The sequence below is a fragment of the Terrapene carolina genome, unplaced genomic scaffold, assembly GCF_002925995.2.
Source record: "Terrapene carolina triunguis isolate 2854851 unplaced genomic scaffold, T_m_triunguis-2.0 Scaffold88, whole genome shotgun sequence".
NCBI lineage: Eukaryota > Metazoa > Chordata > Testudines > Emydidae > Terrapene > Terrapene triunguis.
The window spans coordinates 24,305,158-24,320,995 of record NW_020664439.1 but is presented as its reverse complement, the minus strand read 5'-3'; the positions used below and the strand labels follow the sequence as shown (position 1 = coordinate 24,320,995).

The following is a 15,838-nucleotide window of genomic DNA, read 5'->3' as shown; positions in this document are numbered from 1 at the left end:
TACTACTCCTCTGACAGTCTCTCCTAGGCAGAACATAAATGCCACTACATCTGAGCTGAACTTTCAAACTAGTGATGATCTAGTGCATTCAAACATAAGCAAAATAAAAGTGCCCTTTGCTAGTTCAATGAATGAGCAGATCTTGTGTTTCCTAGACTTTCCAGCATTTATTTCCCTATGGATCCTGCAGGATTTATGCATGTAAACCAGATTATGGTATTGTGACACCTTGGTAAATTCTCTGTGTACTATGGATCCAAAATGCACTTATATACATAAGGGCTCCATTGTGCAGATGCTGCACCAATACAGAGGATGACCCAGTCTGTGCCCAAACAATTTACAATCTACAGTAGAACCTCAAAGATACAAACACCAGTTACGGAGTTCTTGACCGAATGGACACCCTCTGGAACTGGAAGTAATCAGGCAGCAGCAGAGAGAGACACACACACACAAAAGGCAAATACTTTACTGCCTCAGGGCTCTAGCCATGGGGCTCAGGATTTTAGCCGGGGTGGGGTTAGGGCTGCAGCTGCAGAGTGAGGGGGGTCAGGGCTCCGGGAAGGGGATGGGGTCAAGGCTTCGGACCCTCCGGAGCACTGGGGCTTCAGCCCCGTGGCTCCGTTCCCAGCTTCAGCCCCGTGGGGGATGACGGGGCTCGGGGTTTTAGCTACGAGGGGAGCGCCGGTTTCACCCCCAGCACTCCCCCAGTAGCTAAAGCCCCGAGCCCCGGCACCCCCCACCCAACTGAAACTGGGAGTGAAACTGTGGGAAGCCCCAAGCCACGGTGCCCCCCAAAGGCAGAAGCCGGGAATGGAGCTGCAGGGCTGAAGCCCTGAGCCCCAGCATTTCCCCCAGATCTAAAGCCCTGAGTCCTGGTGCTCCCGAGGGTCAGAAGCCCTGACCTACCCCTGCCCAGAGCCCTGTCCATCCCCTCCCATACCCTGCGGCTGCAGCCCCAACCCCTCCACCACGGTGGTCGAAGTCCATAACATCTTGTTCAGAGTTACGGACATTTCAGAGTTACGCAAAACCTCCTTTCCCAAGGTGTTCATAACTCTGAGGTTCTACTGTAATTGAAAACAAGAAGCAACAAGTGACTGTAACAAACAATGGGTGGGAAGTGGGAAGGAGAACAAACGTAACAGCAGCAAGACTCGCCATTAACCTCATTCTGATTAATGGACATAATTTTAAATCAAGTATTAGAGCTATATATCAAGACCGCAAAGTCCCTGTGATATAATAAATCAGAAGAACATTTAAAGCCTTACCGCTGAGTGCCTGTTAAAGGCTGAATATAAGCAGCAGCCTGCTGTTGAATGTACCCACTTGGCTGTTGTTGCATCTGTCTTAGTCTTTCCATTAGAGCTGGATTGGAATGAGTTGCTGGATACGTTCTGGGGTTGTAGCTGGGTGAAAGCACTACACCACCAGCCTGCTGTTGTTGCAAAGGCATCTGAGTACCGTACATTGTGTATCCATGAGGCACAGTCTGCATGGAAAACAGCCCATGGTACAATTTAACAAAGGCCACATGTTCATCTCCTTAAGCCATTAAAGAAAAAAAAGTAACCTTTATTAAAAAGCAAAATCTGGACAATGGAGCCCTCAGTAAAACATTCCGCTGTCTAATTATACCAAACAACAATTACTCTTATATTTTAATAGTGTTTTTCTCTTTTTCTAATAGGCCCACTCAGCTGCAGTGTGAACACATTCATTTCCGTTTTTAATTTAAATCTTGCCTAGTTATTCAGTGCTTAATCAGGAGTGGTGCCTGGGGTCTTCAGCACCAACACTTCTTTTCGGTAACAGTAGCATCATGATGACACAATGAGGGTAGCAAAGTCAGTGATCCCAACCTCACTCTAACCAGGCTGGATTTCAGACTCAATACCGCAGTACACATGGACTTTACAGGCAGATCATTAGAAAAAGATTAGAAGCCTGCCAAGAAGATTTGTTTGACTAAACTATGCAGGAACTAGAGAAGTGTCAATAACTTTTCATTCAGGGTGAAATTCTAAGACTCACTACTTAAGTCCCAATTAAGCCTTTAATGAAAGTCTTAAATGGGATGTAGGGCACTGCTTGGACCCTCTGCACTGCGGTGAATTTCATGTGTATACCTTACAGCCTGTAGCAAATGTTCCATAGGAGTAGCTTAGTACCTGTGCCTGCTGTAACCCTGGGTACTGTGGAAGCTGGGAAGAAGGATGTACTTGCTGAGCGAAAATAGCAGCCTGATCTATTGGCTGGCCCTGAAAGACAAAGTACAAATCAAATAAAATCTGCTTATTCTACATCAAAGTCTTTCTGTTTCTGTCCATGGACCCAAACAGCTCATGCAGTTAAGTCTTACACTTATTTCATTAACAGAATTAACCAGTTTCCAAGCTTTTTCCTTCAAGAAAATTCTGTTTTCTGATACTGAACTGACCATTGAGCAATATGTGCATCTGCATCTGTCTGGGGGAGGAGGTGGTGGTGGTAAGAAAGGTTATCTTTTGTTCAGCTCAGAAACACTACTGTAAGCACAGCAGTGCAGTGAAAAAAATCAACAATCATCAAGTCAGTAGAGAGGCTATAACTTAAAAACAAGGTCTGGAATACAACTGGCCCTTCTGGATTAAAAAGGTAATAAATTCTTGAGGGCAGTGCACTGAATTATGCAGGAGACGTATCAATACACTGAAAATCACTCACTTTAATATGCAAAGAATAACTTTCTGAAGCCATTATGATCAATTATTGTAAGAACTACTCCTCATAACAGAAAGCGCAAACAATGAAAATAAAGGACTATGATTATCATAAGGTGCTCAAATATTATGGTGAAATATAAATACCTATCGAATAGGCAGACAGACAATGCAACCATTTCCAGTATAGACTGAAAACACATGGAGCGCTTTTGCTCATAAAGACCCCCATATGATGATTTTAAATTGTCTCCTATATGTAAGTATATGAATTGTGACAACCAGTTAGAGTCCATACAAACTAAATGCACCCAAGCAAGTGAGGTCAGTGGTGCAATAGCAGAGTTCATTACAATTTAATTTTCAAAAGTGAACACGTTAGTGGGGATGTCCCTGACAAATAACAAAACACTAAAAGATTTAAATTGCCACTCGTATACAGGTTCTGAAGGGAAGAATGATGAAGAAAATATTAATGTTGGGCACAAATTCAAGATCATGCAGGACACCAATTTGCAAGTGAAAAACTGAGAGAAGTATAATGAAACATATATTTTTTCTGAGATTCTGAAGCCTCAAACAGATTAATTGGACAATTGTCCGAGTCACTACAGCCCAGATTTTTAGAGTATTTAGGTGTTGCTGTGCTGAGCATTGCAACCCCTAAGTGATTATGGAGCCTAAGTCTCATTTTCAAAAGGGATTTAGGCACTTAGGAGCCTAAATCCCATTGTCAGTAGATAAAATTTAAGTTCCTCAGTGCCTAAATCACCTCTGAAAATGAGATTTGGGCTCCTAAATCAGTTAGGGGTTGCAACACTGAGCACTGCAACACCTAAATACTAAAAATCTGGGCCCAAGGACTCAAGCCACCAAACATTTGCAGACATAACTAAAATTACAGGAGCTTTAAGGTTCGAAGCTTTTCATTCAGACTTTGCATTGAGCTTCACTTTCCCCAACCAAAAATCAACCAACCAACAAAAACCAAAAGCCCAAAAAGAAAAAGAAAACATCAGATGTGTTATCACCACATACAAGCAAAACACCGGCACTATCATTCAAAGTCACCTGGACAATAATGTACTGCCAATAGCAATGTTGCCATGAGTGCCATCAGTGAGACAAAGAGTAACGCCACTTGGAGATACTGCCTCAAGAGCAACAGGAATTTTTCTTTATCACTCACTCTCATCCTGTTAATAGTCACATTGTTGGAAACTATACAAACTATTGAAATGTGGTAGTAAATATATACAAAAATAAATAAATAAACAGGCCTAAGGCCTGGTCTACACTAACCCCCCAAGTCGAAGTAAGGTACGCAACTTCAGCTACGTGAATAACGTAGCTGAAGTCGACATACCTTACTTCGAACTTACCGCGGTCCACACGCGGCAGGCAGGCTCCCTGTCGACTCCGCAGTACTCCTCTCGCCGAGCTGGAGTACTGCAGTCGACGGCGAGCACTTCCTGGTTCGACTTATCGCGTCCAGACCAGACGCGATAAGTCGAACCCAGAACTTCGACCCCCAGCCGCCGAACTAGCGGCTGGGTGTAGACCAGCCCTAAGTTTAATTATTATTTGGACACTGCCACAAAATCGTCAGGAAAACAGACTTGGGGCATAAAGAGATCAGTACGGTCTGAGTGGACTCTGCACAGAGAGACTGTGACACTCTATACCTCAAAGCAGCCCCCGGTACCCCCATATTCACCACTGTCATATAATTAGGCTATGTTTTGTACAAAGTATGCCTTGTGAGGTATCATTTTAAAAGTGTTGATTGGCTGAACATTAATATCCTGTTGGATTGTACGTGCTATCATTATATTAAAGTTAGGAAGTTTTGCTATGTGTGTGTTACTGAAATATGTTGTGAGATTGGGAACACTCACAACCAGCCTTTCAGGTGCAGCAACGGAGTAGCCAGATGTGCTGATGGCCGATTAAAAGGAATTCCTTCTCCCAACAGCCATCCCAGAAGACTTCTCAGAGAGAGCATGTAGACAATAGACACTGCTTGACCAAAGGGGGCGGACCCCCACGTCACAAGCATGGATCTTTCCAGCAAGCTGGAATAAACTATAAAAGAAGAGAAGTGACATCATCACTTGACCTCTCTCTCCCCTCCTCCAACTCAACACCTGGAAGAAATGTCTGGAGGACAAAGACTTGGAACTGGAAAGGGTGGTTTTACCCCAGCTGTCAGAATGAGGCATTGTTTGATTCAAATCCTGTCTAGTTTGTAGAACTGAGACTGCAAATGTATTTTTGTTTCTTAAGTAACCAACTTTGATCTCTACGCTTGTTACTTATAATCACTTTAATAAATCTGTTTTAATTTTACCTAAAACAGTGTGTTTTGGTTGAAATGCTTGGGAAATCTCAGCTCAGTTTACAAAGGCTAGTGTGTGTCCTCTCCACACAAAGGAAGGTGCAGACTGGGTAATGAACTTACGCTGGTCAGGCTTCTGACCAGGGAAAGACGGTACAGTTCTGGGATACAACGATGGGGAGCAGCGTGGGAATTGGCTGGGGGCTCTCTATTGTTGGTTCATGAGTGACTGGCAAAGCATTCATGTAACTCAGATGGGTGTGTCCCTGCCTATGGATGTCTGTGTAAGTGCAGCACCTGCCAAAGGTTTGTGGCTTAACAATAGTATCACAATGGGAGAGCGATACCCCAGGTTGGTGGTACAGAGGGCTCAGCAGTCCCACAGTCCAGGGAACCCCGTCACAGAGACATTACCCTGAGAAGGGGTAACTGAGTTTGGCTGGAGAGCCAGACAAAGCCCAACCCCCTGAAAACCTGGGGTTGGTTGTACTGTAACCTGGGAAAAGAGCAGCAGAAAGGGCTCAAGGCCTGAACCAGATGCCCACATTCTTTTCTAGGGGTTCAGTGGAATGTGTCAGCCCTTTGTCATCATTGCTTCTGGTTCTTCTACTGATAAATATGTCCAACTGGCAATGAAGTCAATGGAGAATGGAATTTTGTCCTCATTTAATAATGGCCCCATTCAACTCCCACTGAAATCAATGGAAACACTTCCATAAACTTCAGTGGGAGTTGGATTGAGCCCTAATTCATGAAGAAAATGCTGACTAGACGCATGATTTCACAGACACAACCAAGTTGTAGGCAGGAACCCCCAAATTTAATTACTCTTGTTCACAAAATTCATACGCAGACTTTTCTCAACAATTAAAAGGTACAATCTGAAGCCCAGCAGGCTATGTTTTATGAGTTTCAAAGCCGAGCATATTTTTATTTAGGACAACAGACTAAGGGGTACTACTTGAGCAATAAGGCATTAGGTCAGACAAGAGCTATCGGTATAGGCAAAAGTGAACTTTAAAACAAAAAGCTATTCGCTAGGCAGGATACAAATCAACTTTATCCAGAATAGCAGGCAACCACAGGGAAAATTCCAATGCTGTGAGCAAGAATTCTGTGATTGTTTTTGATAAATTCTAAAGGCTTATCAGAACAGGCATTATTTAGTCAGGAGTAAACAGCATGCAAATTAATTGGTGAGAAATGGAATTGTGCAAGCATGTAACAAAAATGAGCACTACTGAGAGCCGATGCAAGCTTACAGTAGTAACATTATCTTATGATCTGATCACATATAAAATAAAATGCAGCAAAGCTCACTGCAACTGGAACTGAACTGAATACACTGTCTGGTAAGTTGTGTGGTCAGAAGTTATCTTTTATAGTAAGGCAATAGAATTGACACAGACCATTTAAGCAGCCTGAGCTACCTCAGCCAGGTTGGCAACAAAATCTGTGTTTGGAAACAGAAAGTAAAACAGTAACACTTATTTCGACTATAAATATCACGGTTTGATTCATTTGTACAAAAGGAAAGACTCCACTGTATGCCCACAATAAATCTAGGCTTGTTTTATTAACTGCCCAGATGCCAAACTATATCCCTTTGCTGCCAAGTCTCTAGTAAATAAAAATATTTATTGCAAATGTATAAAATATTAAAATCACAGCATCCAGCAGATATTTTTACAAAGATTGATTTAGTTTGTCTCTCTGTCAATGAATGCTTTACCAACATAAACGGTGCTCCCCAGGATGGGAAGTATGGCATGCAACCAACTTTGAAACTTAACTTTCCCGATCAATAATGCCTTACAAGCCATCAACACAGCTTTTAGAATGTGAACCTCACCAAGCCACAGCAATAGATTAATTTTTTAATCAATTAATTTTATTAATTTTTAAAAAAATTATTTCAGGTGAAATTCCTGGCCCCATTGAAATCAATGGCCACAACTCTTATTGACTTCAACAGGGTCCGGATTTTACCCCTTGTCTGCTGACAACATGTCAATTCACAAGCCATTTAGGTCAGATTTTCCAAATTTTAAATGTTATATTATCAAAGGTGCTCAGCACTCAAAAGGTCCCCACTGTGACACTTGTAGGCAGATTTTTAAAAGACCTCAGCTTTAATAGACCACGTAACATGTTGAGATTTTTTTTGAAAACTTGGCCATTTATCTTGGTGCTTAAATGGGAGCTATGCCCTATTGAAGCCTGGCCCTTGGATAATAGACATCCCAGAGACAAAATATCCTTTCATAAAAGGTTAGCTAGAAAATGTATATGATTTTCTCTAATTTCTGATAAAAACTCAGTATTAATACAAAAATGTTAAATATGCTACCCACTATATTTATCATGAAACATCATTTATCTTCTAACTTCTGAAACAGGGATAAGGGTTTATGTTTCAATATTTAGCACTCATATGTCAACATGCTATACTGATAGTTTTTTTTACTTGATGCAAAATCTAAAATACATTTATTATAAAACTTGCTTTCCGAGGTGGCTCAGTAATATGACAGCAGTGCAGTGCACAGTCCATGCATACATGAGATCCGAGATCACAAGCATTTTGGAGGCTTCAAGTACAGAGGGACAAGGGGGAACTCTGCTTCCATTGATGAAATGGCAGAACTACTATCCACTTATGGAATAGAATTAAGTGCTTCTCTGGAATATCTGATGGCATGAAATAGGGTGCTGAGAAGCATGTTGCCCACACTACTTTCACAGCTCATCTGTCATTCAGTCCATGGAGCAGTACTGGGAACACTGTTGCAGAATCCCATAAGTCTCATTTTACTAAATGATTAAAACTGGCATAATAGAAGCTCAAAGCAGGGAGGAGTTGGAAGGTAAAAACTGCAACAAAACCAGCAATCAGCATGAAGATATGGGCAGTATGTGAAGATATGGGTCATGCTTAGATGCGTGTGGCATCAGAAACATCTCTCTTTTAACCTTTTAGAACAAAAAATATGAAATATTTAAAACAAGAAAATAATAAACGAATGATAAAGTTATTGGAAACATTTGTCATAAAGGAACACTCCATGTGTGCATGTGTATATGTAATCTACACATAGGGTGACCAGACATCCCGATAAAATCGGGATTGTCCCGATATTGAACTCTCTGTCCTGCGTCCCGACCGATGTATGATCGGGACGCCATTTGTCCCAATATTGTAGGGTTGCCAGGCCTCCAGTTGACATGGGGTCGGTAGGCTCCCTACCTGGCTGGCTACGCACAGCTCTCCGGAAGTGGCAATATCTCCCTCTGGGTTCTAGGCACAGGGACAGCCAGGGGGGCTCTGCATGCTGCCCCCACCATGAGCGCTGACCCTGCAGCTCCCATTGGCTGGGAACCACAGCCAATGGGAGCTGTGGAGGTGGCGCCTGCCAGCGAGGCAGCACGCAAGGCCACCTAGCTGCGCCTCTGCCTAGGACCCAGAGGGTTCCGGGGATCCGCCTGAGGTAAGCGCCACCCAGAATCCGCACCTCCTCCCGCACCCCAAACCCCTGCCCCGAGCCTCCTCCTGCACCCAAACTCCCTCCCGGAGTCAACACCCCAAACCCACGTCCCAAGCCCCAACTCACTGCCCCAGCCCTGAGATTCCTCTGTTGCAGCAGGGCCTGGAGCCTAGGCTGTGCGCCCCAGACCCGTAGCATGCGGTCGGTGCCAGGGTTGTGCGCCCCAGACACGTGGTTTCCGCAGGGGCTGGAGCCGGGGCCACGTGCCCCCTGACCCGCAGCATTCGGTGGGGGCTGGAGCTGGGGCCATGTGCCCCCCGACCCGCGGCATGAGCTGGGGCTGTGCATCCCCAACCCGCAGCTTGTGGCTGGAGCTGGGACCATGCGTCCCTGCGACTTGCGGGGGAGGGGGGGCTGGATCCAGGCTGTGCGCCCCCCCCTTGCAGCTTCCTAGGGCTGTGCACCTCCCTCCCCCATGGTTCCGGTGGGGGCTATGAGCCTGTGGCTGCCCCCCCACCATGTGTCCCGATATTTTACTCTTGCGATCTGGTCACCCTAGTTACACACATGCACATACTCTATCTGAGTAACAGGGGAGCTCAAAGCATATCATTCTCATTTACAGCAAATTGTGCAGCTTGTGCGTTGAAAGAAATGCATGTTTGTGCAAAAGAAAAAAAAAGTTGAAGACAGCAGTGTGGTTACCATTATGTTGTCAAAGCCTTCTTGAAGAGCTACAGCAGTGTTACAGACATCCTAAAGGAAAAGAACAGGCGAGAAAATAGCAAACAACACAGAGAATAAATATTAGCTTTGGTTCATTAGCAAAGTTGTTCCCTTAACCCAAACACTATTATTATACATAAATAACTTCAGTTTATATGATAGTTTATAACACGGCTATTGCACTGATGAGAAAAGACTAGAGACATTCTTTCATAAGAGTCTTAAAATAATTATCACTTTACTATACATCCACCATCAGCAGTAATACATTTGGTAAGTGGATTGTATTATCTTTAGAAGGATTAGTATCAGATATGTTTGCACCCTTTTATTTTTAATCCTTTTGCCATTTGAAGAAGAGCCTGATCAACAACTGAGAACATGATAGGTGAATATTATCTAAGACAAACGATTTCAAATGCAGCTCATGCTTAATAGTTTTGCACAAGCTATTTAAAATAAATGAGTTTAAGAGTAAAAAGCTTCAGGGTATCACAGAAGGTCTGGGGACCTGTCCACAACTCTCATTTCTTGGCAAAAGGAAAAAAAAATTCCGGAATGGATTTTAAACAACAGGCTTGGCCAAAACTAGACAGGACCAGACAACTGGTTCTGTGAAATGTGGTCATTGGGCTAGGCAACTAAGCACTTAATCATCATTAACAAGTCCTCATGTCCTCAATGATCCATCTCCCAATGCAGCAAATTCCCAAACTCTATTGTGTGCACAGGTAAATGGAGGAATCTGGTTTGGAAATTGGGAGTAACTGCCCTGGATTAGGAAATATCTTTTATTGGGCCAACTTCTGTTTGTGAGAAAGACAAGTTTTTGAGCCACACCTCTGTGGCTCTTCTTCAGGTCTGGGAAAGGTACTCCAAGCATCACAGCTAAATGCAAGGTAGAACAGATTGTTTAGCATTACAACCAAACTGGGTCTAATAAAAGATATTACCTCACCCACCTTCTCTCTCTATTGGATTAGGAAAGCCACATTGGAACATGCAAACTGACCTGGAAAAAGTGGTTTGTTAAGCAGGTCCTGGAGACATTAGAGAAGAATTGATATTTAGAGAGCAAGGGAGGCTGTCAGTCTTAACAGAGAGGGGATTACCTTCAAGAGATGTAAACTCTTCAACTCTTCCCTTTTTTTCTTCTGTAATTTACCTGAGAATGCCCTATCTAGATTATGGGAAGTGTAAATATAGATGTGTTAAGCAAATGGTTTCTTTTGTTTTAATTATATTTTTCCCTCTATTTTTAATAAATATATAGATTACTGTTGTGTGGACAGTTCCATGCAAACATCCTCAAACAGAACCATCAAGGAGAGAGGCTACAGTGTAGAGTCTCTGGTATCCAATCACAATCAGCTGGTGTTGCTATCAGGCCATAGAGGGTGAACACAAGAGGAGACGTCAACAGACCAGGGAGGAGATGAGAGCTAGAGGAGGTGCAGGTCACACAGATAAAACAATACCTGCATATGCTCTACTTGCTCTTCTCCATAGATCCAATCCTCAAAAGTGCTGTGCACCTGCTCACTGAGAGACGTTGAGCATTTTCAACACTCACTAAAATAAATGGAGTGCGAGGGCAAGTAGCAGTTTCACAGTATCAGATCGAAAACGGGTTACAGACACACCAGCTATTCAACAGCAATGAGATTACTGCATCTGACGCACAATTCCATAGTAATGCACTTCACAGAAAAATATCCATCTAAGCAACTACATTTATCATCAAATTATGTACTTTATCTGGTACTGTTTTAACTCATGCTGAAGCAATTCAAATCTACGGTAGGCCATATTAGAAAAGTCCTTTAACTGTTCACTTTTTAAAACAATTTTTTACAAAATATTTCCATTTAAAAACATGGTAAAATAATGTCAGTAAGAGCTTTTTTCCTGAATTTACAGTACTTAAAATGTTATCATTAAAATAAGTGTACATCCACACTGGAAGAACATGCATATTCTATATGTTCCTCAGAACAAAAATATGGAAGATGAGTAAACATTGCATCTGTGGACTGCTTTCCGCAATATGTTTTGCATTATCATGCAGATCTAATAAAAACAAATATTTGATGTCCTATGACTAGGAGGAACATAACCACTAAGGCCTGATCTACACTGGGGGCGGGGGAGGGGGTAATCAATCTAAGTTACGCAACTTCAGCTACATGAATAACGTAGCTGAAGTCGACGTACTTAGATCTACTTACCGCAGTGTCTTCACTGTGATAAGTCGATGGCTGACGCTCTCCCGCCGACTCCGCCTGTGCCTCTCGCCCTGGTGGTGTACCGGAGTCGATGGGAGAGCGCTCGGTGGTCAATTTATCGCGTCTAGACTAGACGCGATAAATCGACCCCCGCTGGATCGGTCGCTGCCCGTCGATCCAGCCAGTAATGTAGACAAGCCCTAAGTCATCAGCAAGTGATCCATTTCTAGCCATAGCTGACACAGAAACATCACATCTCCTGGGAATAGAAAGATATGGTTAAGGTGATCTTACAAACTGTCAGAATACTGATATCAGAGCATCACAAAGAGTTTGTTTTGTAGCAGATAAATCTACAGGGAATTTAGTTCTCAACCACAACTTTTCCTAGACCCATACCTAGATTAACACACTCAAGGGCTATATTTATTCATCTAAAAACTGGCTGACTGGCTGGTTATCTTCTGATCCTCTTAACACAACATACCTAACTGCACTTGGACTCTCATTGTGTAACACAGGCTGGACACCTACTTCAAGAGTTTGTAATTCATGGTTTCCTTCATTGAATCTTTACACTTACCATTAAAATCAACTGAAAATCTAGTGTCAACACCACAGACATTTTCTACATGAAAGCGGATGTATACATTCTTAATCACAAATAGTAAAATATATGTTCTTTCCATCAGCAATTTGTTTGTCTTTAATAAATAAATGGTGCCAGATTCTGTTGTTACTCTAGGTACAAGCCTGATACAACTACACCCATATAAAGTAGCTGTATTGCAGTCAATGGTATTACTCTGGCATTATACTAACGTAACTTTGGTCATAATGTGACTCATTTATGTCTTAATGTATCTTATTTTAAAATGATCTAGGTTATATATTGCAGAAAACAAACAGCCAAGAAACATACTATTTTATTGTAATAAAAATAGCTAATTTTACTCTGTCATTTAAATCACAGCAATCACTTTATTACAACTTAGTAAATTCATTCACCAAAATAACACAAAAAAGCGACTTCCAAATGTCTAATGCAACTGTTATATATTAATCCTTCATTGTACTTAATAAAATTAATAGAAAAAAAATAAATGACATACTTTTTTTCCTAACTAAACAAAAATCGTTATACTGCCTGTTTGTATTTACCATCAGAAAATTGTCCTTCAGGAATACTAAAAATTGCGTACAGGTGTTTTATGGTGCTAATCAAGCATAGCATTGTTATAAGATTTCTGTACAGGAATTCTAAACAGTCTATAAACTATTATAGGATTCCTTGTAATTCACAATAGCCTTTTATTCTATATATAATATTTGAAATCAGTGGAGCAAATTTTTTTTTAATAGAGACTGGTATTTACTTTATAGCTAAAAGTTTTTTAACAGAAAGGCATTTACAGTCCTACCAGCTCAAAAGTGTTGGTTCCTTCTGGATTTATATACAAGAATCTAGAGGGTCCTATTGAATTGCATACTATGGACGTTTTGTGAAATAGACCCTGCTACTTATGTCAATGAGTAACATCTCCAATTTTCCAGATGGCAGCAACATACAGAAATAGAAATATTTAAGAAACTCTCTTTGCTTCACCACACCTTAAAAAAATATAGCTCATGATGGTGGTGCCCAAAACTTACTGAATGCCTTAAATAAAGATAAGATTTGCAACTGCTAACATTTTTTATTTTTTGGATTTTTTTTTCCCCCTTCCAGTTTTCAAGGTATTTTCTATACTAAGCCCAGGGAAATAAAAAGAAATATTGCAAATGGTGAGGTGACCATGTCTTTTTCACTTAGGTAAAACTGGCAAATTTTTCTGTCCCACTACTGTATTTGAACTATGGAGGAAAAGGCTGCAGAGCATTCACAAGAATTTCTGCTTGTACTACAGCGTGTGCCTGGGAAGCCTGTGAAAGCAACTTATACTTTTAAAGCGCTTATCTACTCTCAAATTATTTTTCCAAAATTTTCCCCATAGTTGCTAACACCTGTGCAACTCCACCAGTGCATTAAACCTGAGTACAGAGGAGGGCATGGGAAGTGAACGAATGGAGTTTCTCTCTCTTTGGCTGTCAAACACCAAGGCATCACTTGCGAATAGTGCTATGTATCATCATCATTTACTATTTGTGTTGCAGTAGCACTTCAGGACCCCAAAAGAGCCATACAGGCCCCATTGTGCTAGCCACCCTATAAGCACATAACAAAAAGACAGTCCCTGCCATACAGAGCTTTCAGTCTAATGGAGACAAGAGACATATGGGGAAAGCAGGGCCGGCTCCAGGGTTTTGGCCGCCCCAAGCAGCCAAAAAAAAAAAAAAAAGCCGCGATCGCGACCTGCGGCGGCAATTCGGCGGGAGGTCCTTCGCTCCGAGTGGGAGTGAGGGACTGTCCGCCGAATTGCCGCTGAATACCTGGACGTGCTGCCCCTCTCCGGAGCGGCCGCCCCAAGCACCTGCTTGCCAGGCTGGTGCCTGGAGCTGGCCCTGGGGGAAAGCACAAGGTAACGAGAGGATTATGAACAGTGTGCTAAGCAGCTGTCTCAGCATACCAGCTTTCTAATCATTGTTGAGGTTTTTGTAGGCATCACAGCAGAGGAGAGCTTTAAGAAGGGATTTGAAGTAGGACAATGAAATAGTTTTATGGATATTTACAGGAAGCTCCTTTCATGCAGCATAAGACAAAGCAGATAGGGACTTGCTGGAATTTGACAAATGGGCAATCAAGACAGGCATCTTTGGCAGAGTGGAGGCAGAAGTCGACATCATGATAGCATATGAGATTATATATAGCATGGGGATAGGCCAAAAGGGCCTTAAAAGTGAAGACAAGTAGTTTATGTTTGACAGCGTACACTGTTTATAAAATTCAACAAAATGAAGCTCTGGGAAATGCTGGTCCTTCTATATTTGGTTCAAACACTGGGCAGTAATTGTCTACCAATATCCTGTATATAAACACTGAGCCGAGATAGATAACATATGAATAATTAGATGAGAGAAGCCCTTATTCTCAGGGAAACAAAATTCTTCAGCAAATTTTCCTCACAAATGGATCCTATATATTACCACCATCAATAAATTGGTGATGAAATTGCAACTTATGCTGGGAAAACAATAGAATTTACCCATCAACTTTCTTAGGACTTCAGTGTTGAGTTGGCTTATTTTATTTGCTTTTTATTTATGTATGTATTGTGTATATTGTACATCAGGGGCTGCTGTTCATCCATTATTCTGGGCCAATGACGAACACATCCACAGTCCCTTGCACAAATGACAAACGTACCATTTTACAAAGGCAGATTGGCAAGAACATATTTCCTAGAAAAAAGTACTACTCCCTAGGAGCACAAAGCCAATAAAAAAAAGCATGGCTTGAGGTTCAACCGTATATTTGTTGGTGCCAAGGATTTTCTTACAGGAAAGATGAAGTTTTTGTTCCAAGAATGTCCAAGAAGCAGATTTTGAAAGATTTTAAAACACAATCAGCAGTAAGGGCTCGATGTGAAAGGGCAGGGCAACAAATCACGCAATCTCTATATATGAATTTTTCATAACAGGGATCTGGAAGCCAATTTTATTTTTAAATACTGTTCTTTAGCTCTGATTAAGCCATCAGCTTTAGGAGGGAACTGCAGCAATCTCCAGAAAACTAGGTTCAAGTCACAAAGAGTCCCGTGGCACCTTTAAGACTAACAGATGTATTGGAGCATAAGCTTTCGTAGGTTCAAGTCGTGCACCTCCCACATACTTACATAGAATATAAGTGTGGTTTTGTGTATAACATTTGTTCATTGCTCTCTATGAAACATGTTAGTAAGTGAAACACCAGAAATTTTTAGTGTGTTTTGGGGGGGGGGGGGGAGTGAGAAAAAAAAAAAAAAACCACTCCCCGATGTGAGAGAATGGCTCCCCCAGGAGATTCTGGAATTATTAAATGTAATTAACATAGTCATTAAACAGCAGAAACAGAGCAAATTTGGTTTACCCAGTCTGGCAGTATATTGGATCATGCAGCATGAATGTGAAATTTTTTTTTTCAGCTTCTCACCTTGGGGGAATTTAGAAACAGTCTAAGGTTATATGCTTTTTAAAAATTATATGTAGCTCCAAGAACAATAAAAAGTCTGTTGTATTCTCCTAAAATACACTGTAATATTGACAATACCAGTATGAAGATTCATAGGAGCCTTCTATTTCAAATTCAGTCTCAGGGTTACAGGAAAGGCATAAACGATGTTAGAAGGTGAACTACAACTTACCACATTTGCACAACAAAATGACTAACGTGTGGGAGGGTCCTAGAGCTCAGTCTCTAGCCCAGGGGTCTCAAACACG

The 15,838-nt window shown here is 41.8% G+C and overlaps 1 protein-coding gene across 1 annotated transcript in view; it reads right to left on the bottom strand.

Annotated features, from left to right (window-relative positions):
- The window catches only part of MED12L (mediator complex subunit 12L), a 322,140-nt gene that overhangs the window by 16,662 nt on the left and 289,640 nt on the right, over positions 1 to 15,838 (bottom strand). The window contains exons 36-38 of the mRNA XM_026649916.1: positions 9,237 to 9,287; positions 2,178 to 2,267; positions 1,278 to 1,498 (exon numbers count right to left, since the gene is read on the bottom strand). Of these exons, the coding sequence (XP_026505701.1) occupies positions 1,278 to 1,498; positions 2,178 to 2,267; positions 9,237 to 9,287 (362 nt within the window). The remainder of the gene's footprint in view (positions 1 to 1,277; positions 1,499 to 2,177; positions 2,268 to 9,236; positions 9,288 to 15,838) is intronic.